Below are 24,722 nucleotides of genomic sequence, written 5' to 3' on the forward strand. Positions count from 1 at the left end.
CAAAGTTTAAATTGATAGAAAAAATCACAAAAATTATTATTATATCTCTTCACACAATATTCTCTTTTTAAAGTTGCATAAATTTTTGCACAAATTTTATTTTGAAAAAAACCACACAATATATATATATATATATATATATAAGAGATTCATAGAACTATTATTTTTGTTAGGTATGTATAGACCAGAAAACTTTTAAATTTATACTGGTGGAGTTAAAGTTTGAAGAGAGAAAAGGATGGTGTTAAAGGGTAAAGCTGCCTTGGGACACATCTTAATGCATAAAAGCTGAAATCTTGGTACTAAATTAAACCAAACCAAACCAATCTTGACTGTGGTATATCATGCACATATAAATGTACAAGCTTCAAAACATTCATGATCAATTATTTGCACCATGAATCATGTCACTTTATTATTCTTTGGCATACCATAATACAAACTCATATCACTTAGATTTTAGCTAGTCCTTATTACATTAAATAGCATTGTGTAATAAGGTATTCTTCTCAATTTGCATGGCCACCATTGGGTCCATAGTTCTATTGTTGAGGAAATTAGAGTACCATTGAGAAGAGAGCTTAGGTTGTCTCCTCAAAGTGGGGTCATTCAAATCAATGTAATAAAGCCCATAAGTTGATTCATATCCACCCAATAATTCAAACACATCCATGAAAGACCATACAAAATAGCCTCTTATATCATGCCCATTCCTTACAACATCACAAAAACAATATGATTAGGAATTATCATTGTTGATGAAAAATTGAATTAGCAAAGGTTATATAATTTTTTATGGAAAATGAAAAATGCATGCTAAAAATGAAAATGGAAGTACCTTAGCATATCAAGTATACTACCAATGTATTCTTGTAAGTACTTTATCCTTGGCCAGTCCTCCAGTGATGAATTTCTATCTGTTTGTAGACCTGTAAAGTCCAAAGTTTTATTATAAATTATATCACTCAAGGATATATAGAAAATTATTGCTTTGGTTTTGTTGACGAAAGAATTGGAAGCTTTTGAGATGTTGATGTCATGAAGACACAATAAATAATAGAAATAAGGGCAAATTACTCTTATTGATCTATTAACGTTTGGTGAAATTCAATTTGACTTGTCTTCATTATTTTTAAAAACATAAACTAATCTCATCTTAGATAATAATAATAATAATAATAATAATAATAATAATAATAATAATAATAATAATAATAATAATAATAATAATAATAATATACCTATATCCTTAGGTAGCGTTTGTTTTGAGGTACTGAAACAGTGACTGGGAGACTGAGACTCAATATCATGTTTGTTAATTCAGTGACTGGTACTAAAATTTCTGTCTCTATCTCTAAAATTTCAGTATTTCAGTACTTCCAAAAAGTGAGGACACAGAGGAATAAAATTTTTAGAGAGAGACTGAAACTTTAATAATATTTTATATCTAAAATACCTTCATTTCAATTAATTAATTCTAATTTTACCCTTTGTACAAATTAAATTAGAATTTTATTCTTATTTCAATTTTTGTCTCCCACTTTGCACCAAACAGAATACTAACATTTATTTTAATTTCTATCTCTCAGTCCCAGTCTTTTCATATTTGTTTCTCCACCAAACGCTACCTTATAATTTATAAATTATATACTAAAGATTCTGATAAACATAACACAATATTTTCTTAAGATTAGAGAAGCCAACGTGATTTGATAAATAGAAGAGTGTCACGGTAAATTTCATAAAATGTCAAAATTAAAGAGGTAATGTAAATTGTCCTTAAAAATTAAACATATTAGATAAGAGTAGAAGAGAAAGAGAGATGAACCATTTTCGTGAATATAAATTGGAAAATCTCCATAAATATTCTTCAGTGAGTCAAGCAATCCTTCCAAAGTCCATGGAATAATCAGAGCCTGAACCAAACAACTAGCTAGTTAGTGTACAAGTGTAAAACATTGGTGCCCATGCATAAAACATATATAAGAATCATTGTACTAAGTTCCAACGCTACTATTACCTCATCCTTAGATGTTTCTTCTGAGGTATAAACTACATTCAAAAATAACATAATTAGATGTTGAGTAAATAAATATTTTGTCACCTGAAAAGATTCTTAAAACTTAACTGTTGGTTTTGATGACAAATTAAACTTCTAAATGTCAGTTCTGTTCGACAAAATAGTTTAAATGTCTAAAATGATCGGTTAACTATTAATCCATTTTGTTAAAAATAAGGGTTAAAATCCATTTTGTCAAAATTAAAATCTTTCGAGTGTCAAAATAATTATTTACTCTTAGATGTTTTTTTTTTAATTAAATAAATAGATAATAACTTAAGAATCAAGTAAATAGAATATAGTAGAAACATACCTGTAAGTTCTACAGCCATATCTGCTATATAATCTCTATCATTTATATATAGGCTTTTAGGATTGTCCTTAACAAAATATGAAAAGTAAAAATTCATTCCTAGGAAGTCAATTGAGCCTTTCACCAAATTTGATTCACTTTCTGTGAATATTGGAAGCCTTGAACCAACATTCTTTTTCATGGTTTCAGGGTAATCTCCAAAAATAAATGGACTCAAAAACCTACAATCATAAAATACGGACAAAACAAATTAAATTAGGAAATCTAAAGAGAAAATGCTATGTTTTAGTCTTGGAGGCTTATATGTTTTATCTTTCATGAAAAAATGACAATTGACACATTAGAAACAAATATAATTATAATCAAAAAAAAGTTTAAGAGCCAGTAATTTTAATTTATACAGCCAACACTTTTAGCCAATAGTCCAACACTTTTAGTTCAGCAATCCAGAACTATATTTTTGTCGATACTTTTAAATTTTACTGATTAACTGCGGCTAAAAACAATAAATTATACTAATCCTAAAGGATTTCTCTTATAATTAATATCTTACTTACCACCCAAGAAAGAAGTCTTGAGCCCTCTGAGCAGCAATTATATCTTCAGTAGTATTTGTTAAAGGAATAAAACCATAAGTAAGGAGATTAAACCCAATAAATCCATGTTGCTTGTCCTGCATTAATCATAGGATGTTTGATAGTTAATTTATGTGATGTGAGACTTTCTTGCACATGTATGGAGCTGATTTATTAGCTAGTTTAGTTGTATTTAAGAGTTTATCGCTAACCAATGAGTAGCTATATGCACAAGGCAGGATTTGAACCATCACACTTGCTTAAGCGGACTAGTGAATTAAATAATAAACCAACCTAACTTGGTTTATAGAATAGTAGGACCTAAAAGTAAGGCCTTACTTTTAAAATCTTATAACTTTTTTATATAATGTCTAATTTATTACGTGGTGTCACAAAATCAAATTGAACCGATATAATTCAATCACTAATTAAATTGTTCTTCGACGAGGTTTTCGAATTTGATCTAACCATTGTCACCAAATTTAGAAGGAAGGCCAAGATGAATGAAATAGTAGACATTAATTACCTGGTACTTGTTCCTATACAATGTTGCAGCTGATGCATGAGCTAACAACATATTATGTGTTACCAAATATGGCTCCGTTGAAGAATTTCCCTTAGAGCAATTAAATATAGAGGAAGGTGAACAATGTTGAGGTGGTAAGAATCCTATATCATAGCCACCTTGTGAAAAAACATTTCCTTCATTAATTGTCGTCCAATGTTTGACCCTGTCTCCAAACTCTCTAAAGCACACATTTGCATATGCTGTGAAGTCTCTTCTACAAGAATATGCAAGTGTACAGAACAATGTGTTAGTAATGTACAAATTAATCATGTATTAAATTACACAAAACATAAATAATTTAAGATTTAAATTTTGGTTCTTTCATAAATTAAGATGATCATGCAATTATGAAAATTAATTGGATATTTGAAGTTAGGGAACCATACACAATTTTTTTATCAACCCATCCACCATATTCATCCTCAAGAGTTTGTGGTAAGTCCCAATGATATAATGTAACATGTGCTTGAATTCCTACAAGAACAGAAAAGACAAGAATAAGGCCTAGTATGGGTAAACAGTTAAATTAAGTTCATTTTAAAAAAATAATTTAAACAATAAATGATTATATTAAGAGTAGCTTATAAATAAGTTATTTTGTGTTTGCGTTTTTAGTTCTAAAAGTACTTATTTTATAGAAATGTGATAAAAAGTAGTAGTATTACGAGAGAAGTCATTTTTTTTAACTTCTCTATAAGCTCCTAAATAGTTTCTTAGAAAGCTGCAATTTGATTTTAAAAATTGTACTAGACATTAATACTACTACTTTTCATAAGTCAAAAATAAAAAAAAAAAAGTTACTTTTGAAGCATTGGATCCTAAATAAATAATGGAAGGACTTGCCTTAGTTATTAATTACTAACGTATGTTTAAAAGTCCATGTTATTAACATAATTAATTATAAAACTTTTATAGAAAATATATAAAATATTAAAATTTAAATCTTAAATATAAATATTTAACTATCTTGTGTCATAAAAGAATATTTTAATAGTCTAATAATAATTTTTTTTTAATTTTTTATGTATTTAATGTATTGAAAATATAAAAATCTTTTTAATGTATAATTTTTAATAAAATATATTTTGTTAGGGTGTTTCTAAAGTATATTCTTATGACATATATTAACAAGATCCTTAATATATTTGTTAAAATAAAAAATTTTAAATATATTTTAAATATTAATCATAGCACCTACTTTTAACTAAATATTTGAAATATTAGTATAAACTATAAACTAAAGATAAAGTTTTCCCACTAACCTTGACTTATCAGTTCATTGATAAGATTGTTGTAATATTGTAATCCCTTTTGATTGATCCGGCCTTTCCCATCTGGTGGTAATTGAAATTTAGAACTCAGAGCAAAAATAGCCAATAAATAAACAATAATATGATCTTCATTTTGGTATAAAGTAATTAAGTTCTATTTATAAAATATGTTTTTGTCCAAAATAAATATTTATTTAAAAAATTAGACAATATTAATCAAATTTGTATACTAATAATCTTATTAAATGAATGAGAAACAATAAATAGGAGAAAAGAAAGTAGATATAAAAAAGATAGTAATTTTTATATCATGAATCTAATTTATTTAAAATCAAAATATTTCTAAATCAATTCCATATTTTTGTGCGTGATTAATTTTGCATTTGTTCTAAGCCGGAGGGGAAGTAACATCTTTTTTATGAAGTAGAAAGATTCATTATCCATGACACACCATAAATCAAAACCAAAATATTCGGTAAAAAAAAAAATTAATCGAAATTTATCTTATTTAGTATTTATTAATTATTATAATAATTAATAAATATTATATAAAATAAATTCTGATTTTTTTTTTGTCTTCCTACTAATATTATATAAAATAAGTGAATATCTAATACAAAGAGCACTTAACATAAATCATTTTAGGCATTATATTATTGATTTTTGTTATAAAATTATTTATCTTGAAAATTTAAATCAATAAAAGGGATAATTTGATAACCTGGAATAAGTCTTGACCAAGATATCGAAAATCTGTAGGCATCTAATCCCATTTTGGCCATGAGTTTGACATCTTCCTGTTTAATTTTTATGAGATATACAAGTATTATTGGTCATTAATAATTTATCAATCTAAACCATATTATATATCAAAGATATAATTAATGTTGCCATGGTATAATAATAATAATAATAATAATAATAATAATAACAACAACGTACTCACCTTATATTTGTGATATTGATCACATGCAATGTCTCCATCACCCTTGTACATATTTGCTGTAAATTTAATTTGAAAAGTGGTAATTTATTATTGTAAGGGTACTAAGACTTTTGCAACATGTTGAGTTCTAGCAAAATTATAAAAGCTTATAAGATTTTACATCGATCTATCTCATATGAATGTATATTCAACCATGTATTCTTTCTCAGGCTACATAAACTCCCATAATTTTTTCAAAACGATAACAAGAGACTCTTAACTTGTTTAATTTGTTGGGCTATTTTTATTTTTATTTTATTTTTAAGTATTAATATAAATTACTATATTCAAATATTAAAATTATCATGGATATATATAATATATAATTATGTTGGTTTGTTAGTTGCATTATTTAGTGAAAGAGAGACACATATATATGACACAATAAACGAAAATAATTAATTATAGTTCAATAATATTAAAAAATATTAAAAAATAATATAATCTAAAACTATTAAATATATATCACATTCAATATTTTTTTTAATCGGTTTGTCAAATATAGTCTCTTTATTCAATGTTTTTTTTTAATATTTTTTTTTAATTTATTTAAAAAATATATAATAAAACATTATACTTTACAAAATAATTGAAAAAAAAATGATAATGAGTATACTCTTTTTATACAGTATATTTTTTCTTTTAAAGTCTGAACTGGAATCCTCCATAAATCTCACAATTGAGTGACACCAAAAAAAAGTTCTCACATTTGAATTATTGAATCTGTGGTCCCAAGGTATTAATAGTTTGTAATCAGAAGTGAACTGAAGTGTGTGTTTGATTGTTGACCACAAAGAAAACTAGAAGTATAGATATGTGCGTCACTGAGTACATCACGACATCACGTCAAGAAAACTAGAAGTATATAGCATAGGTTGGATCGAATAAATTAATTTTTGATTAAAAAAACTTGATTAATAATTTTTTTAGAGTATTAGATAAATTGGATTTTAAATTTTTTTGAATTTTAAATATTTTAATCTCTCAATTATATTATTCTTTAAACAAAAATAAAGATAAAATTATCTTTTAAAAAATTTATTAAGAATTAATTTATCATTATATTTTATTAAAATTTAATATGTCTAATATTCTAAAAAGGTAATAACTAAATTTGTTATCTTTTTAAAATAATCTATTTAATACAAAAGAAAAAGAAAAAGAAAAAGAATAATACAGTAAGTAATGAAGAGAGAGTAGTACCATTGCCGGCATGTGCAAAAGTATCCCATATGCTTGGCTTCCTTCCATCTTCATCTGCTGCACCTTCTACCTTCTCTCATACCATATATCTTATTTATTAATTAGCACTCCTTTTATCAAAACTATATCATTAATTTGAGAGGATAAATTAAAGAACCTGATAAGCAGATGTTGAAGCACCAAATACAAACTGAGGCGGGTATTCATCTCTTCTCAAACCATCAGCTACTAGTATAACTGATGAACCTACCAACACTAATAATAATAATTCAACCACAACAAACCCCTTCTTCCACATCCTCCTTCTTCTTCTTATGCTTTGAGATTGTTAGTTCTTTTGGAATAGAATACCTATAACATGTTGAAGCTAAGGTAGCATGTATATAGTAATAAATATATAATGCATGGTTAATGTCAAAAGAAGCATATAGTATATTATTATTATTCTTGTGGACACAGTGTTATTGTGGACACTTGCTAGGAACATAAAGAAACACCTATGCTTTTATTGGTCATCAGCCGGCCCTATGTTGGAATATTTGAATAGCACTTCATTCTCTTTTGATTTTCTTTTTTAGTTTTCTCCAGTTCTTTCTATACGACAATTACATTATTAAAGGAGTCGAGAGGTATCATTCATTTATTTTATTACTATTTTAAGGGCTCCAGAAATGGACGTGTATTAAAGTCTTTGGTAGTTTTTTCCTATTCAAAGAGACAATAATTTTAAAAAAAGTAACTATAGTTCTAGAATTGATTTGAATAAAACTTGTTTTTCTAGGATGATGATGTAAGCATGTTTAGTGAACCTATATAATATTGCTTTATTTCATTTAAAATTATTATGTGTGCATGCATGTATATGAAGTGTATAATATTTTATGAATTCTCTATTTTTTATTGAATAAAATATAAATTTTATTGAAGATTTCAAATTATAGAAAAATTTTCGCATATACCAGCCACTTTATTGGTACAGCAATATAACATGTATGGATCGATGGTCAGTAAAATTTTTGTCCTCTTGCATGGTGTGTATTGACAAAAAAATTCATAAAAGGACAAGAAAAAGACAGCTAAAGATAATAAATCTGTGACTAAATGATGATTTGTATTGGTAATTAAGCCAACCACATTAGAGTAAATTTTAGATGACTTAGAGCTGATGGACTCTGTAAATCAAGTGTGTATGTACATGGAATTATTTATTGCTTTGTAAATGAAAAAATAATTAAATAATAAAATAGGCTGAATTATTTTTTATTAACATTAATGCATGTCCAAAAAAAATAGATAATTTTTTAATTAGTGTTCTAATAATACGTTATAATGACCCAAAAAAAATACATATGTTATATAATTATTTATTTACCTATTATGCAGGAAACAATAAAAAATTCGTTTTCTAAATTTTTTGGTCGAAAAGTTTAATTTTTAATAAATTTTAATTATTAAATCAGTTATTAAATTTATTACACAAATTAATTTTCATGTTAAATTTTGTAAAAAATATACCAATTAACTTTTATTATTATTTAAAAAATATTAGAAAGTCATTAAAATTTATTATTTTTTATTATCATTTAATTATAAGTTCAATTTTTTAGTTTATTTTTTTAGTCTAATAATCTAATAACATAATTTTAGACATTAATAATTAAATGATGATAAAAAATAATAAATTCTGATAATTTTTTAGTATTTTTTATTATTTAATAAAAATATGAATATCTATATAGACAAATAATTTAATATTAAAACTAATTTTTCTAATAAAATAGAACTTTAAAGAATGATTTGATAATTAAAATTTATTAGAAAACTAAAATAATATTTTATAAAAATTTTCTTAAATATCGATCTAGTCATAAATTAATTAATACTAACTTACGATGACTAAGACTAGTAACTTTGTTCAATCTAAGGCATGATGACCAATAATTTTGCATCCCAAATAAAACTAATTTAATAAAAGTTTGTTGAATCAAAAGTTATGTTTCATGTAAGGTAAACTTGCTCTATCTATAATCATGAATATGAACAATGTTTACTTGTTTTTGTCAAAGACAGGTTTTTAATTTTTTGTTATTAGGATCTCTTCCACCACTAAATAAAATAGATATATTGGTAATGAATTAGTCATGATATTAATGATAATAAAAATTTCATGATAGTAATTACTAACATTATAATAACTAAATTAAAATTTTTCTGATTTTTTTTGTAGTGTCTTGATTAATATACGATTTTTGTCAAAAAATATTAGTATTTGTGTTAGTTTTTATACTTTTTTAAAGAAATAGAAACTTTATTTAAATAAACACTATAAATAATATTTTTTTCTTTCATTTAAATTAACACTAGCCACGTACTCCGTACTCAAGGAAAATGAGAGAAGGAGAGAGCGGGGGCGAGCGGTTGAGGGTGAAACACGGTGAGGAAGATGGCCATGCCATCGGAAGAAATAAGGGGGAGAGCGTGGGTGGGTGTGTATCCGGTGGTAAGGAGGGTTCTTCTCGAGAGGGGTTAGAAAAGTCATTCAAGGCCTCTTTTAGAGATAAAGTCATTGGTGCACAAAAGTCTAAGGCCTTTGCATTAGTATGGTCTTTATCTGGGGATGGTATTGCGACGGTGACAGGTAAGCAGGGTGATTCTCGCCCACCAAGTGTCAGTTTTACCAAGGAGGCAAAGAGCTGTCTAGCTAAACCTTATGAGGAAGCCATCATGATCAAGGTGCTGGATAAGCATTATGGCTACACGGCTCTCATGCATAAGTTTCGGATAGTATGGCGCATCAAAGGAGGGTTTGATTTGTTAGATGTGGGGTTTGGGTATTTTTTTGTTAAATTTGATATTGCTGCGGATTGTGAGAAAGTCATTCTTGGTGGCCCGTGGTTGATAGACGGTCACTATGTTGCAGTAAAGCCATGGGACGTGGATTTTAGGCCATGCGAAGAATCCTTTGGATCAACGCTGGTATGGATTCGAGTCTCGGGACTTCCAATTTGGTGCTACCAGGAACAAGCAATGCTGTGAACTGCTTCTGCAATAGGGGTTCCGGTGAAAGTAGATTTGGCCACTAAGCTTGCTGAAAGAGGAAAATATGCCCGAGCTTGTGTTCAAATTAATCTTGGGTTGCCTGTAATCAAACATATTATAGTGGAGGGTGTGACTCATGAAATAGAGTACGAGAGTTTACAGTTGATTTGTGCTACTTGTGCACGATATGGGCATGATAAATCGTTGTGCATGGAGAAGGAGTCCTTGGAAGGAAACAGAAATTTCTTTGGTGATGGAAAAAATAATGAAGCTCCGACACTAGTGCCACACAACAATCATGAGCGTCATAAAGAGGCTGAATCAGAAGCTCGTGATTTGGATGAGGATTCTCGTAATTTGGGTGAGAAATTAGGAGTTGTTAAAGGGAAGGATGTGGTTACGGAATCATTGGCTCCTCACGTGCCTGATGGTCATCTTAATGAGGCATGCATAGATGATGGAGAGGGCTGGCAACAAGTGCTGCGTAAGGAAAAATTCACAATGAGCCAGTCATCAGGTTTGAAGGACTAAGATGGAAAGCAACACAAGTATGGTTCAAGAAAGGTTCCAAGGCCCAATTTGCATGGTGATGGAGGCAAATCAATTGGCATTAGGATGGGGAAGCGAGAAAAACATAAAATTGCGCCATCTTCATCGCGCAGAACTCCTGCACGTCGTGGAATTTCTCTACGGAAGCGTCCTCGGCCTTCCTCCCTGCAGAACTCGCCAGTTGATAAAAATGGTGGCACAAGGGAGGAAACCTTAGTAGATGGAAGCATGACAGGTGCAGTGTTAGGGGGTCCAAAGGTGGCAATTATTGAGGATCAGAGTGTGCCAGTACCGCAGGACAAACCACCTATTGAGGTTGGTGATTCTGTTTAGAGTTTATGTTCTTATTTATTCTGTCCCTATTATTTATGGATAGTTTAAATATGATTGTTTGGAATACAGGGGTGCTTCTAATAAGTTAGCCCGGGTGCATTGTAAGGAACTTGTTAGAAAATTTAGACATATTTTCTTTATTGTGGTTGAAACTCACTCCCCTTTTCAGCATTTAAAATTATTTTGGGAAAGGTTGGGGTATCACTCTGTTGGTATAGTAGAAACAGAGGGGCATAAGGGAGGTATTTGGTTTCTATCCTCTATGCAGGGTGTTTGTTGTAAGTTCATTGATGCTTTTGATCAGGGTTTTACTGTTGAGGTTCAATTTGATAATTTAATTTGGAGGTGTAGTGGTATTTATGGCAGTCCTCAATTCAATAAAAGGGTTCTCCTTTGGGATTATCTTGTTGCACAATCCATGGTTTTTCAAGGACCTTGGATTGTTTTTGGTGATTTTAATGAAGTCAAATTTTCTCATGAATCTAAGGGCTGTCAATTTTCTCATCAAAGAGCAGACATGTTTGCTACTTCATTAGGGGATAGTGGTTTGTTTGATCTGAAGACTATTGGGAGGCAGTTTTCTTGGTACAGAAGGGTGAAAAATTCTGTTGACGTGGCAAAAAAGCTTGATCGAGTCTGTATAAATAGTAGTTGGTTATTTATCTTTCCAGAGGCTTATGCAGAAGTTTTAAATAGGCTTCAATATGATCATTGCCCTATTCTGGTGCGTTGTAAAGGTCGTCCTCAGCCTAAGGAAATCGACCTTTTCGATTTGTTGCTGCTTGGGCTACTCATCCTGGGTATAGGGATATTGTGAATCAGTCATGGTGGTCTGGTAATAGAGGGATTCATGGCAAGCTTTCGGAAGTACAGAAGAATTCACTAGAGTTTAACTCAAAGGTATTTGGTAACATTTTTGTTAAGAAATGTGAATTAGAGCAGCAGATTAATTATTTACAAAAGCGTTTGGAAGTGGTGGATAGTATTTATTTGCGTCAGAAAGAACAACAGTTACTTGATGATTATAATAATACTCTAGTGCAAGAAGAGCTCCTATGGTTCCAAAAGTCTAGAGAGCAGTGGGTAAGGTTCGGAGATAGGAATACAAGATTCTTTCATATTCAAACTCTTGCGCGAAGGAAGCATAATAAGATTCATGGCCTTTTTCTCAAGGATGGAGTGTGGAAAACTGATCCAGAGGTTCTGAGTCAAGAAGCAGAGTCTTTCTATAAAAGCTTATTCTGTCATTTGGATGATGTTAATTTGGGTTGCCTTAGTGATGTGCCTCTTCCTTCTCTGAATGAGGAAGCTTGCAATAATCTTACGGCACCAGTTACTATAGAGGAAGTCAGAACAGCTGTTTTTTACATGAACTCTTTTAAAGCTCCGGGTCCTGATGGGTTTCAAGCTTTCTTCTTCAAAGAATATTGGGAGATCATTGGTCTTGATGTTTGGAAGATGGTTAAGCAGGTATTCTCCGGTGTTACTCTTGATCCGAGAATGTTGGAGACTTTACTGGTTCTTATTCCAAAGGTTGAATCACCGGTATCTATGAAAGATTTTAGGCCGATTAGTCTCTGCAATGTAGTTTACAAGATCATAACGAAGGTCCTTGTTAATAGGCTTCGTCCTCATCTTGCGGAGATTGTTGGCCCGCTTCAAGGAGGATTTATTCCGGGACGAGGAACTCCTGACAACATCATTATTTCTCAAGAAGTTCTCCACTTTATGAAGAAGACTAAATCAAAGAAAGGCACACTGGCCTTTAAGATTGATTTGCAGAAAGCTTATGACAGAGTTGACTAGAGGTTTTTAGCTCATACCCTTAAGGGCTTTGGTTTTCCTATTCCTACAATTAATTTAATTATGAATTGTGTCATTGCTTCTTCCTTATTTATTCTTTGGAATGGGAATCGTCTGAATGGCTTCACTCCTAGCCGAGGTCTTAGACAAGGAGACCCTATGTCACCCTATCATTTTGTGTTGTGTATGGAGCGATTGGCATGCTTTATAAGTCATCAGGTTGATTTGGGCTTGTGGAAGGCGGTTGCTATTTCTAGAGGGGGACCAAGAATATCCCACTTAATGTTTGCAGATGACTTGCTTCTATTCTGTAAAGCTACAAAGAGACAAGTGCAAAATGTGATGTTGGTTTTAGAGACTTTTTGCAAAGCATCTGGGATGAAGATTAATGTGGAGAAGTCTAAAGCGCTTTGCTCCAAGAATGTCTTTGCAACAAGGAAAGAAGTTTTCACTGGGGTATCCTCTATCAGATTTGTCCAGGACTTGGGCAGGTATCTTGGAGTTACCCTTAGCCATTCTAGGGTGACTCGTTCAACTTTCAATGGTGTCCTGGATAAGATTCGGAGTAGGCTAGCAGGCTGGAAAGGGAATTTACTCAATCGGGCTGGTAGACTCTGCTTGGTTAATTCTGTTGCAGCCGCTATTCCCACGTACCAGATGCAGGTCTCTATTTTTTCCAAAGAAATCATTAGTAAATCGGAGTCTATGATGAGAAATTTTCTTTGGAAAGGACAAGTTGATGGAAGAGAATTGAATCTTGTTAGTTGGAAGGTACTGGTTACTCCAAAAAAATATGGAGGTTTGGGGATTAAAGATCCTTATTGTGTAAATATTGCTCTTCTTGGGAAGCTAGTTTGGACTTTTTTCCAGCAGCCAAACAAGCTATGGGTCCAATTGTTGGATGCCAAATACCGATCATCTCTATATGACTGTTTTAGTTATCCTAAGAACAAGGACTCTCCCATTTGGAGGTATCTTTGCAAGGCTTGGGAAGTGTTGAAGGATGGGTTTGCTTGGTGTATTGGAGATTTGAACAAGAATTTTTGGTTTTCTAGCTGGAGGAGAGAAGGACGGTTATCTAATGAGATGGATTATGTTCACATTTCTGATTCGAATCTCTGGATACAGGATATTTGGTCGGTTGGTAGGTGGCATTTGGATACTTTTTATTCTCTTTTATCTCAAAATTTAAAAGGTAATATTCTCTCTTACAATCCAGATGAACAAGCAGGTCCGGAAGTGGATTGGTATTGGTGTGGGTCTGCTGCCAAAGTCTATGACTCACGCGATGGTTACTTGTGGTTGTGTAAACAGCTATTTGGTTGGGAGGAGCGGGAGAATTGGCTTTGGCTTTGGCGTCAGCTTGTTCCGGAAAAGCATAAGTTTTTGGCTTGGTTGTGTCTTAAGGAGGCTCTTCCTACTGCAAGTTTTCACTTTAGAAGAGGAATGTCGTCATCGGATAGGTGTCCAAGAAGTCTTTCTAGCCAGGAATCGGTTTTACATTGTATTCGGGATTGTCCAAAAGATCAGCTTGTCTGGCATAGGTTGGATATTTCTTGTCATTCTTTGGATTTGAAGATCTGGTTCTTGTATCATAGCAGAGAGCATCCGTTCAAGTTCTTTTCGGGACTTTGGTGGATATGGCGAGCAAGAAATAATGACATCTTTAATCTTCATGAAACTTGGCCTTCGGAAAAAGTGATTTGTCTGGCATTAACTTCAGAAAAGGAGCTTAGGAATATTTTTGAATCACAACGTATGTCTCTTCTCTCTACTCTAAATGGTTTTTGGAATCCCCCATCTATTGATACTTTTAAGATTAATTGTGATGCTAGTTATTTTGGTTCGGGGTGATAGTGTTGGTTTTGCTTGTGTTATTAGAGATTGTAATGGGAGTTGGCAAATGGGGTGTTTGGGAATGATTGAGAGTAATAGTATTCTTCAAGGAGAATTGTTTGTCATTTGGAGAGGATATCTCTTAGCTTGGGATGTGGATCAACGAGATGTTATTTGTGAGACGGATTGTGTGGAAGCATTTAATCTTGTTACTCAAGATGGTTTTGGGTTTATTGATCCATTGGCGCTCAAAATAAGAGATATCATGCATTGGAATTGGCGTATTGACTTTCATTTGATTATGAGATATGCCAACACGGTGGCAGATACTATGGCAAAGATGGCGATGAAGTTACAACTTTCACATGTGGAGCTTTTTTCACATTGGGAGGAGTTTAAGAGTAGTCTTAAAAGGGACTATCCCTCTATTTAAACAATTTCTTATTTTGTTTGTTTTGTTTTTCTTTGTTTAGTTTATTTCAGTCACCAAAAAAAAATTAATACTAGCCAATAATTCATCATATATATATATATTACATAATTAAAGAATTATGCATAAAGTTTATTTTAAATATAAGTAATTTTAATTTTTATATATTAAAATATAAAATTATATAGCAAAAATAAGAGAATTGAAATCATAGACTAGTTAATTTTATATAGTTACTAATAAAAATATATATGATGCTACTTAGCAATGATGTCAAAATAAAACTCATTTTTTTATTAATGAAAATATTTTATTTATACTAATTATTTATCTTCTTTGATTTAATTTGTGTATATATAAGAAATCAAATAATGTTAAATAGGATGTCATCTTTAAAAAATCTTTTGCACTTAATTTTTTATTCTAAATAAATAAGATGATAAAAAATAACTTATTATTATTATTATTATTATTATTATTATTATTATTATTATTATTATTATTATTATTATTATTTAATAAACAATACTTGTTAATGAAATTGAAATATTGTAACATTAGTTTTTTTTGGTCTATGCATATATATAATTGATAGTTATTTTAAAAATATTTATACTTGATAATTATTTTGAGACTTACAGTATATTTTTAATATAACTAAAAATGAATAAATAATTTGTCAAAATTGAATATTAATTAATTATTCAAATTATCAAATATATACTAGTTATATATTTATTTTTATTTGATTCTAACTTCTAACATATATGAAAAGGTTATTAAAAAAAAGTGACTTTAAACTTAGTAGTTAGTATGACTTAGTTAATTCTGTAACATATGGTTTGAGAAAAAAAAGGCTAAAAATTTTGCAATGCACATACAAGCTGCACAAACATGGAATTTTGAACCAATATAAACTGAAAAAAGAAAAGACCAGTTGTAAGTGTTTTATGAACTTTTTAAATTGCATGCTCACAATAATGTTACCAACTCAATCTGAATCTTATAAATTATTTAATATAAATTTTAATGGTTATGAGATTTGAAATATCAATATGTCAGAAAAGGACAATGGCATATTTGAAAACCTTTCCAAACTCGAAAATTATTTAAAGAATAGAAGATAAAATGGTGTTGTTCTGATATATTGTTTCATGGAGTATAATCCACAAATATGGATCTGCAAGTCTCAGTAACCTGCAAAACTCAGGTTACGTTTTGAGTACACCTGAAAATGGCAGAGCCTCCAAAACGCAACATGCGTTTGGCAGATGAGGAAGTTCAAGCCTCGAAACGTGTTCGTCCTGCTCCTTGCATGCAGGTAATACTAAACATGTTGACCACTTGAAACTCCCAAAACGTAAGATGCATTTGGCAGTAGTTAGGAGCAAAACGCAAGTTGCGTTTGGCAGGCTCCCATGTTGTATGAACGCCACGTGTTTGAAGAGGGTGGTGATGGAGTCTATAAAACCGAAACTGAAAGCAAAACACAGGAAGCAAAGACAAGGGTTGCTGGTGTTCTAAGTTGCAAAGTTCTGCTGAAATTTTGTGAGGAAGAAGAAGAATAGAAAATTTTGGTTAAATATTATAAAATCAAAAATGGTTCGTAATTTTACTAAATCGGAAGAACACATTATTGAGTACTTGGATCATCCTCAATGGGTAAGTAAATTTTTTTAATGTTTAATGATATATATATGTATATATTCAATAATAATAATAATAATAATAATAATAATAATAATAATAATAATAATAATAATAATAATAATAATGTTGTTATTGTTATTATTATAACTAGTATTATTAGGATTAGTAACCGTGTTATTATTATTATCTGTTTTAGGAGAAGTATTGGATTAGTTATGATTAGTATATTGTTCAAGGGTCTGAAAATTGGACCGGACCGGCCGGTTTGACCGGTTTAACCACGAACCGACAATGCATGCGGTCCGGTCCTCCTGTATTAACCGGTGGAAAAAACCGCAAAGAAACCGCTGAACCGGTTAAAAACCGGCCGGTTGGACCGAATCGGTGACCGGCCGGTTCTTCTAAAAAACTTAAACGGCGCCGTTTTTAATGGTATTTAAAAAAAAAAATGAAACCCGACCCGCCCGACTCGCCCGACCCGTTACCACTCAGAACCCCCCTTGGCCCCTTCTTCCCCATTCCCAAATCGCAGTCTCACTCTCACTGTCTCTTGCTCAGTTACTCTCACACCCTACCTTAGCCCTCTGAAGCATTCGAAAACCCCAGCCCAGACACCACCGCCGTCGCCGGGGTTTGCAGGTCATGACCGCCACCACCGTCGCGTGGTCTCTTCTTCCGTTCATTCATCTCAGTCTCACTCCAGATTCTAGGCGTGAACGGTGAACCCTAGCCCCTTCTGAAGCATTCGAAAACCCCAGCCCAGTCGCCACCGCCGTCGCCGGGATTTGCTGGTCGTGACTGCCACCACCGTCGCGTGGTCTCTTCCCCAGTTCGCCCGTTCATTCATCTCAGCCTATCCCCTTCTGAAGCAATCCCAGGCTCCCAGCGTCCCCGTGGTCCTCAGGCTGCCACCGCCATCGCCTGCTCCTCAGCACCGCCGCTTCGTCTTCGCTGGCCTCTCCCTTCGTCGTCGCTGGTCTTCGCTTCGTCAGCACCCAGGTGAGTGAATCCTCTGTTTCATCTTCTCTGTTTCATACTTTCATTTTCTATGTTAGAATGTATGGTTCTGATTCCAGAACGCCTAATGTTGATGTTGTATTGTTTTGGTGTTTTGCTGCTTTAGAACGCCTAATGTGTCTTGCTGTTTTGGTATTTTCCAGCCAATTGATGTTTTTGTGTTGTGTTGAATGGCTAAATCCTATAGGCACTAGGCAGAATTGTGTTGTGTTGAATGGCTGCCAATGCAATGAAAATTTGGGATCAACAGCCAATTCTGGGAACTTTGATTTCTGTTCAATTTCTTCGGTCTTCAATTTAGTGTTTTGCACTTTTGTTGTTCTGTAACTGTTAATTTGTTACCTTGTTTAATTTGTTACTTTGTAATTGTTAATTTGTTACTCTGTTTTGTTAATGCTGATGTGGATATTGAAGCAGCACAGGATGAGGTGATTGTTAGGGTGAGTGGCCCTCTTGATTCTCATCCAGTTTCAAGAGTGATCCAAACATTCCAAGAGGCACAAATCAATGTTATTGAAAAACTCGCAGCTGCAAATGACACCATATTTCACACCTTTGTAATTAAATCCCAACAAGGATGTGAACAGCTCACAAAGATAATTTTGTTATACTGTTGGGGATCTAAAAAGAGAAGCATTTGGAACTAGGGTAGTAGAATAATAGTTCCTATTAACTGTGTAGGACAACCAATTTATTAATGTTTGTTTATAGTATACACAGTTTATCATAAGTATTATTCCTGCAATTGTCAAATTATTTTTGGTTTTTGGTTGTTTAGTTTAATGATCATAGGGTTTATTTGTTCTGTCTTCTTTTTTCTGATATCCCATATGCCTTCTCAAATCTCAAGTTCCTATTCTTTCTTTCTTGTATTCTATCAACTTCTGTGCATAAGACATAAGAGGAAAGTAGTGATTAGTTATGTTTTTGTCACCTATAGAGAGAATCCTGTCTATATAAATTTTTATATTGTAATTAAAAGTTGTAGCATTATTATTATTACCTTGGTTTTAATGTTTAGGCCTTATGAAACATTGCAGTATATATAGTTCTTAGCCAATCATCTGCTTCTTCTGGTTTTAATATTTAGATATGCTTTTATTACTATTTAACTTTTGAGTTTGGATTTTGATAAGATCATATGTATTTGGTTGATGATATTTTATGTTGTGTTTTAAATTTTGAAGATATTTTAAGATTTATATTAGACTATAATTATATTTTAGGATGTGTATTTATAATTTATTTATTATTCTATTCCAAAACGGTTTTTCTGGTTAAACCACCGGTTGGACCGATTAGACCAGTGAACCAGTAAACCAGTGACTAGAGCGGTTTGATGACCGGTCCGATTTTCTGAACCTTGATATTGTTACATGTTTATAATAATGTATTTGTTAAAAATAAACCGTTTTTTTATCATAACGTTATTTATTATTATTATTATTATTATTATTATTATTATTATTATTATTATTATTATTATTATTATTATTATTTATCGTTAATTTTTTTTGTAGGCTATTAGGAATTTGTTGCCCAGAAAATTAGATTTGCCAGAGACCTTTAACGAGGTAGCTGCAGTTTCACTAGCACTGACTGGTTTCAACACGTTTCACGAGTAGGCGAACTGAGAGGTCATTCTGCACTACTGAGTGCTTTGGTCGAAAGATGGAGGCTGGAGACCCATACATTTCATCTTTCGGTCGGTGAGGTGACAGTGACGTTGGAAGATGTTTCATATATTCTTGGCCTCCCGATTAATGGGGAGCCCGTTACTGGTAAATCAGACAGCAGTCACCAGTTTTTGGTGGAGAACTGTATCACGTGTTTTGGTCGGGAGCCCGGTCCGCAGGATCACGTATTGGGTAAGGTTAGTATACCCTGGGTCCGGCGGTGCAGAGATACCGAGACGTGTGACACTCAGGAGTCTATTGAGTGTTACGTTCGGTCGCACATTTTCTGCGTGCTCGGAACGGTTGTGTTTCCGAATAAGTCGACCACTTCGTTGAACTCGAAGTTTCTACCGCTACTTCGGGATTTCCACCGGATTTCAGCATATAGTTGGGGGCAGCCAGTCTGGCACACCTATACAGATCGTTGTGTCGTGCTTCACGATACAACTGCAAAGAGATGGATGGCCCACTGATACTGCTTTTTGTTTGGGTATGGGAGCGTATGCCGTTCCTGGCACCTATACCCCGCGATCAGCTCGTCGATGTTGGTATTCTACTCGCGCAAAGGTATAGCCTTTTATTGTTATTGTTATTGTTATTGTTATTGTTATTGTTATTGTTATTGTTACTGTTATTGTTATCGGTTTTGTTAGGTGGAGTCATTGGCGCCGACATACAAGATATACACGGCGGCCTACAGAGCATTTTAGGCGAGTACTCGACGACATGGGATTTGACGATGTAAGTTGTAACCATTAATTTTCAATGTTTTTATTCAGACGAATAATTTTTCTAATAGGCCTCTTGGTAACTAATGTGCAGTTTATATGGCGGTCGTATATGGGAGTGGGAGTTCCGGATGTCCTCGCTCCCCACTTGGCTATCTGCTCCACCCAGTCGCCGCTAGTGTCATTCGAGTGCATAGAATGGCACCCGACAGGCCGAGTTAGACGACAGTTCGGGATGCAACAGCTTCCACCAGGCCCGGCGTTCGACCTTGGTCGTGATCATTGCAAGCGATTGACAGGAGCACAGAATCATGACTGGAGAGAGATTTACAGTGAATGGGTTAACAGGTGGAGATTTGACCGCTATAATACATTGCAGCTAGAATAGCCTGTTGAATAAACCATTTAATCATAAGCAGATGCCACAAATTTACTATGAATAGAACCATAACAGCAATTTGAAATACCTGTATTCACTACGAGTTTATGCAAATATGGAGCCTTGAACCTCCTTAAGAAGTTGGACCCGATGTGCCTGATGCAATACATGTGTCACGCCCTTGGTGGTGACCATGCACCGTTACTGCGAGCTATTGCAGCGTCGATGGAGGTATGGCGGTCAGAAATAATACCCACACCATCAATGATAACAACATATCTCCGCAAATTGGTTAGGAAAAACTCCCACACGTCTGCTGTCTCGCCCTCAACAATCGCAAATGCAATAGGCACAATGTTTTGATTCCCATCTTGTGCAACCGCTACCAGAAATGCTCCTTTATATTTTCCGTACAGGTGCGTGCCATCAACCTGCACCAGTGGCTTGCAGTGTCTGAATGCTACAATACACGAATAGAAGCTCCAAAAAACGCGGTGCAGAACTCTTACACCTTGAACCTCCTCACTCTCATGGTAAACGGTGAGCGTTTTAATTTGAACACGAGACCTTGGCATCTTCACTGTCATTGCTTTCAACCATACTGGCAAAGTCTGGTAAGAAACTTCCCAATCACCAAAAATTTTTGCGACAGCTTTCTGCTTTGCCAACCAAGCCTTGCGGTAACTCACAGTATAGTTGAACCTGCCTTGAACTTCTGCAATAGCAGACTTCACCTTTATCGAGGGGTTTGCTTCGACCAATGGAATAATGGCATCTGTAATTGTGTCTGAGTCCAACTTGGCATGATCTTGTGAAATCATGCCCATGGTGCACGTGTGCTTGCCATTGTATCTCCTAATCTCCCAACAAGCTTTTTTTCGAATCAAGCTAGCTCGGATAAGTCAGTCGCACCCTGCACCATACCCCTTGCATTTTGCATAGAATGTCTGCGGCTCAGACTCATACACAGTGTAATCAACTCCTCTAGAGATGGTGTAGCTTTTGATTGCAGATATCACCGACTCTCTCGAACCAAATTTCATTCCGACACTAAAATCGCCATCTTCCGCCGCAACGTTGCCTTCACCTACGACATGCGCACCGCCATCAGTCAGACAAGGCAAATAAAATAAGCACTATAGAAAACTTCAGTTAATAATTATGACATACCTATATTCGCATACTCAGGAAATTCCGGAGCATGCATGGCTTCGAGATCTAGAGTCCGCATAAAAGGCGGAACACCAAACGGGTGCTGGTTTACAATCGCATTTGTTTCATCTTGCACCGCCGGATTGTCTGCCAAGTCTCCGTCATCGTTTTCGTCATCGACTTCATAGTTAGCTTCAAATTCGTCTTCACTGTCATTATTATCTTCTGCCCAATCTATATCCCCGAACTCATCAACATTGATCTCATCGCCGACCATACTCATCCCCGACTGCTGTTCAAACTCAACGTACAGCTCTATCATCGGCACGTGAGATCGGGTTTGTTGATAAATATACAACATCTGCTGCATACTGGCATCGTCAGTGATGGGCATTATTTGAAACTGTATTAACCCACCAAATACTTGCACATGACTTCTGTATAAAAGATTGCTCACCCTTTTCAAAATGTGGCTTTGAATGTTATTACAAAGACCATTTTGCAACTCGACAAAACCCATGGTACATGGAATGGCAAATAACAACGGACATTCACAAACAAAAGTCACTCCTTCATGTGTATTTGTTATAACCTCACCGTTATAATATACTCGCGAGTTTGCAACACCTTCCATAGCTTCAGCCTTAACTAATTCTATTTTTTTGACACAGTTATTTGCCAAAAAAATACCCCACTAAAGACTTTATGCAAGAAAGAACAAGAGGAGAAGTGAAGCTTCCATTACAACTTTCACATGTGGAGCTTCTTTCACCTTGGGAGGAGTTTAAGAGTAGTCTTAAAAGGGACTGTCCCTCTATTTAAGCAGTTCCTTGTTTTGTTTGTTTTGTTTTTCTTTGTTTTTATTTCAGTCATCAAAAAAAAAAAAATTAACACTAGCCAATAATTCATCATGTATATATTACATAATTAAAGAATTATGCATAAAGTTTATTTTAAATATAAGTAATTTTAATTTTTATATATTAAAATATAAAATTATATAGCAAAAATAAGAGAATTGAAATCATAGACTAGTTAATTTTATGTAGTTACTAATAAAAATATATATGATGCTACTTAGCAATGATGTCAAAATAAAACTCATTTTTTTATTAATGAAAATATTTTCATTATACTAATTATTTATCTTCTTTGATTTAATTTGTGTATATATAAGAAATCAAATAATGTTAAATAGGATGTCATCTTTAAAAAATCTTTTGCACTTAATTTTTTATTCTAAATAAATAAGATGATAAAAAATAACTTATTATTATTATTATTATTATTATTATTATTATTATTATTTAATAAACAATACTTGTTAATTAAATTGAAATATTGTAACATTAGTTTTCTTTGGTCTATACATATATATAATTGATAATTATTTTAAAAATATTTATACTTGATAATTATTTTGAGACTTACAGTATATTTTTAATATAATTAAAAATGAATAAATAATTTGTCAAAATTGAATATTAATTAATTATTCAAATTATCAAATATATATTAGTTATATATTTATTTTTATTTGGTTCTAACTTCTAACATATATGAAAGGGTTATTAAAAAAAAGTGACTTTAAACTTAGTAGTTAGTATGACTTAGTTAATTCTGTAACATATGGTTTAGGAAAAAAAGGCTAAAAATTTTGCAATGCACATACAAGCTACACAAACATGAAATTTTGAACCAATATAAACTGGAAAAAAAAGACCAGTTGTAAGTGTTTTATGAACTTTTTAAATTGCATGCTCACAATAATGTTACCAACTCAATCTGAATCTTATAAATTATTTAATATAAAGGGTTAAGTATGATTTTGGTCCCCAACGTAGGGTCTGAAAATTTATTTCGCCCCTCGCATTTTTTTCGCTCAAAAATGGTCCCCAAATTTTTAGTTTGTTTTAAAATCGTCCTTTTTACCAATTATATTTTTTTTATTACCAAATTATCCTTTATTAAAAAAATTATAAAATAAAATAAATATAAAATAAATAAAAAAAAGAAAGGGGGATACAGAAGCGGGGTTCGGGGGAGGGGGGCGAGAGAGAAAGAAAGAAAATGGGGGAGGGCCGAGAAAGAAAGAAAGGGGGAGGGGGGGAGGGGGGGAGGGGGGAGGGGGGGAGAAAGGTGGGGGGGGGCAGGGGGAGAGACGCCATGCCGCCGTACCGCCACCGCACCGTCGCTTCTTCTTCTTCTTCCCGCCACCGTACCGCCGCCCGTTTCTTCTTCTTTTTCCCGCCAACACCACCGCCGAGCCGTTGCCCGCCGCCCGCCGCTTCTTCCCCGTCGACACCATCGCCGAGCCGTTGCCCGCCGCCCGCCGCTTCTTCCCCGTCGACACCACCGCCGAGCCGTTGCCTGCCGCCCGCCGCTTCTTCTTCTTCTTCTTCTTCTTCTTCCACCGCCGAGCCGTTGCCCGCCGCCCGCCGCTTATTCTTCTTCTTCTTCTTGCTGATTTTGGGTTCTTGATGATGATGATGATTTTCTGATCCTGAGTATTATTGTTTGATTTTTCTGAATTTTTTGAGTTCTGGCTTTTGATGAGGATGACGATGATGATGTTGATTTTCTAATGTTTTGGTTGGTGTGATGGATGCTGGTGATGGAGTGGCAGGGGATGGGGGGGTGATGGTGGTGGTGGTGGTAGGTAGTGGGTGGTGGGTGGTGGGTGGTGGGTGGTGGGTGGTAGTGGTGGTGGTGGTGGTGGTGCTTTGCATAAATTTAGGGAAGAAGAAATAGGGACATTTTGGTCCGAAGGATGATTTTAAAACAAATTGAAACTTTAGGGACCATTTTGAAACAAAAAAAAAGACAAAAAACGAAAAAAATTTTTAATCCCTACGTTAGGGACCAAAATCATACTTAACCATAATATTTAATGGTTATGAGATTTGAAATATCAATATGTCATAAAAGGACGATGGCATATTTAAAAGGTGGATACTACTATGAAGATGGCAAAAATATCTTCTTATGAAGATGCTTTGGTTAAAAGTGTGGTTTATTTATTTAGCCACACTTTAAACAAAAACAACACTTTTATAAATATCAAAATCTAACCATACAATCCATCATCCAAAGGTCAAAAAGAAATATACTCATATGAAAATAATTATGCCATCTTCATTGTAGTATCCACCTATT

The 24,722-nt window shown here is 33.2% G+C and overlaps 3 protein-coding genes across 3 annotated transcripts; 1 reads left to right on the plus strand and 2 right to left on the minus strand.

Moving 5' to 3' along the window:
- Positions 1-307: 307 nt before the first annotated feature.
- On the minus strand, positions 308-7,605 carry LOC112728013 (beta-glucosidase 11). Its single transcript, XM_025777983.3, has 13 exons — positions 7,132-7,605; positions 6,975-7,044; positions 5,733-5,788; positions 5,508-5,583; positions 4,778-4,849; positions 3,902-3,989; positions 3,474-3,729; positions 2,930-3,045; positions 2,373-2,593; positions 2,021-2,052; positions 1,829-1,916; positions 839-929; positions 308-713 (listed from the first exon to the last, which is right to left on the minus strand). Exons 1-13 carry the CDS (start codon positions 7,270-7,272, stop codon positions 479-481), a joined length of 1,542 nt encoding a protein of 513 aa, XP_025633768.1. The 5' UTR covers positions 7,273-7,605; the 3' UTR covers positions 308-478.
- A 2,093-nt stretch (positions 7,606-9,698) lies between these two features.
- On the plus strand, positions 9,699-10,544 carry LOC112730425 (uncharacterized). Its single transcript, XM_029291103.1, has 2 exons — positions 9,699-9,879; positions 10,027-10,544. Exons 1-2 carry the CDS (start codon positions 9,699-9,701, stop codon positions 10,542-10,544), a joined length of 699 nt encoding a protein of 232 aa, XP_029146936.1.
- A 10,043-nt stretch (positions 10,545-20,587) lies between these two features.
- LOC114924925 (uncharacterized) lies at positions 20,588-21,241 on the minus strand. Its single transcript, XM_029291104.1, has one exon. It carries the CDS (start codon positions 21,239-21,241, stop codon positions 20,588-20,590), a length of 654 nt encoding a protein of 217 aa, XP_029146937.1.
- Positions 21,242-24,722: the final 3,481 nt, after the last annotated feature.

This window comes from Arachis hypogaea, chromosome 12 (assembly GCF_003086295.3).
Source record: "Arachis hypogaea cultivar Tifrunner chromosome 12, arahy.Tifrunner.gnm2.J5K5, whole genome shotgun sequence".
Taxonomy (NCBI): domain Eukaryota; kingdom Viridiplantae; phylum Streptophyta; class Magnoliopsida; order Fabales; family Fabaceae; genus Arachis; species Arachis hypogaea.

Bases quoted from the DNA above. Each gene is read 5' to 3' on its own strand.
- LOC112730425 (XM_029291103.1), top strand. From the start codon at position 9,699: ATGATCAAGGTGCTGGATAAGCATTATGGCTACACGGCTCTCATGCAT. The intron at 9,880-10,026 runs GTCACTATGTTG...CTTCTGCAATAG, and splicing joins TGGCCCGTGGTTGATAGACG to GGGTTCCGGTGAAAGTAGAT.
- LOC114924925 (XM_029291104.1), bottom strand. From the start codon at position 21,241: ATGGGCATGATTTCACAAGATCATGCCAAGTTGGACTCAGACACAATT.
- LOC112728013 (XM_025777983.3), bottom strand. From the start codon at position 7,272: ATGTGGAAGAAGGGGTTTGTTGTGGTTGAATTATTATTATTAGTGTTG. The intron at 3,990-4,777 runs GTTAGTGGGAAA...CTGTTCTTGTAG, and splicing joins CAATGAACTGATAAGTCAAG to GAATTCAAGCACATGTTACA. The intron at 3,730-3,901 runs GTATGGTTCCCT...ATATTCTTGTAG, and splicing joins TGGGTTGATAAAAAAATTGT to AAGAGACTTCACAGCATATG.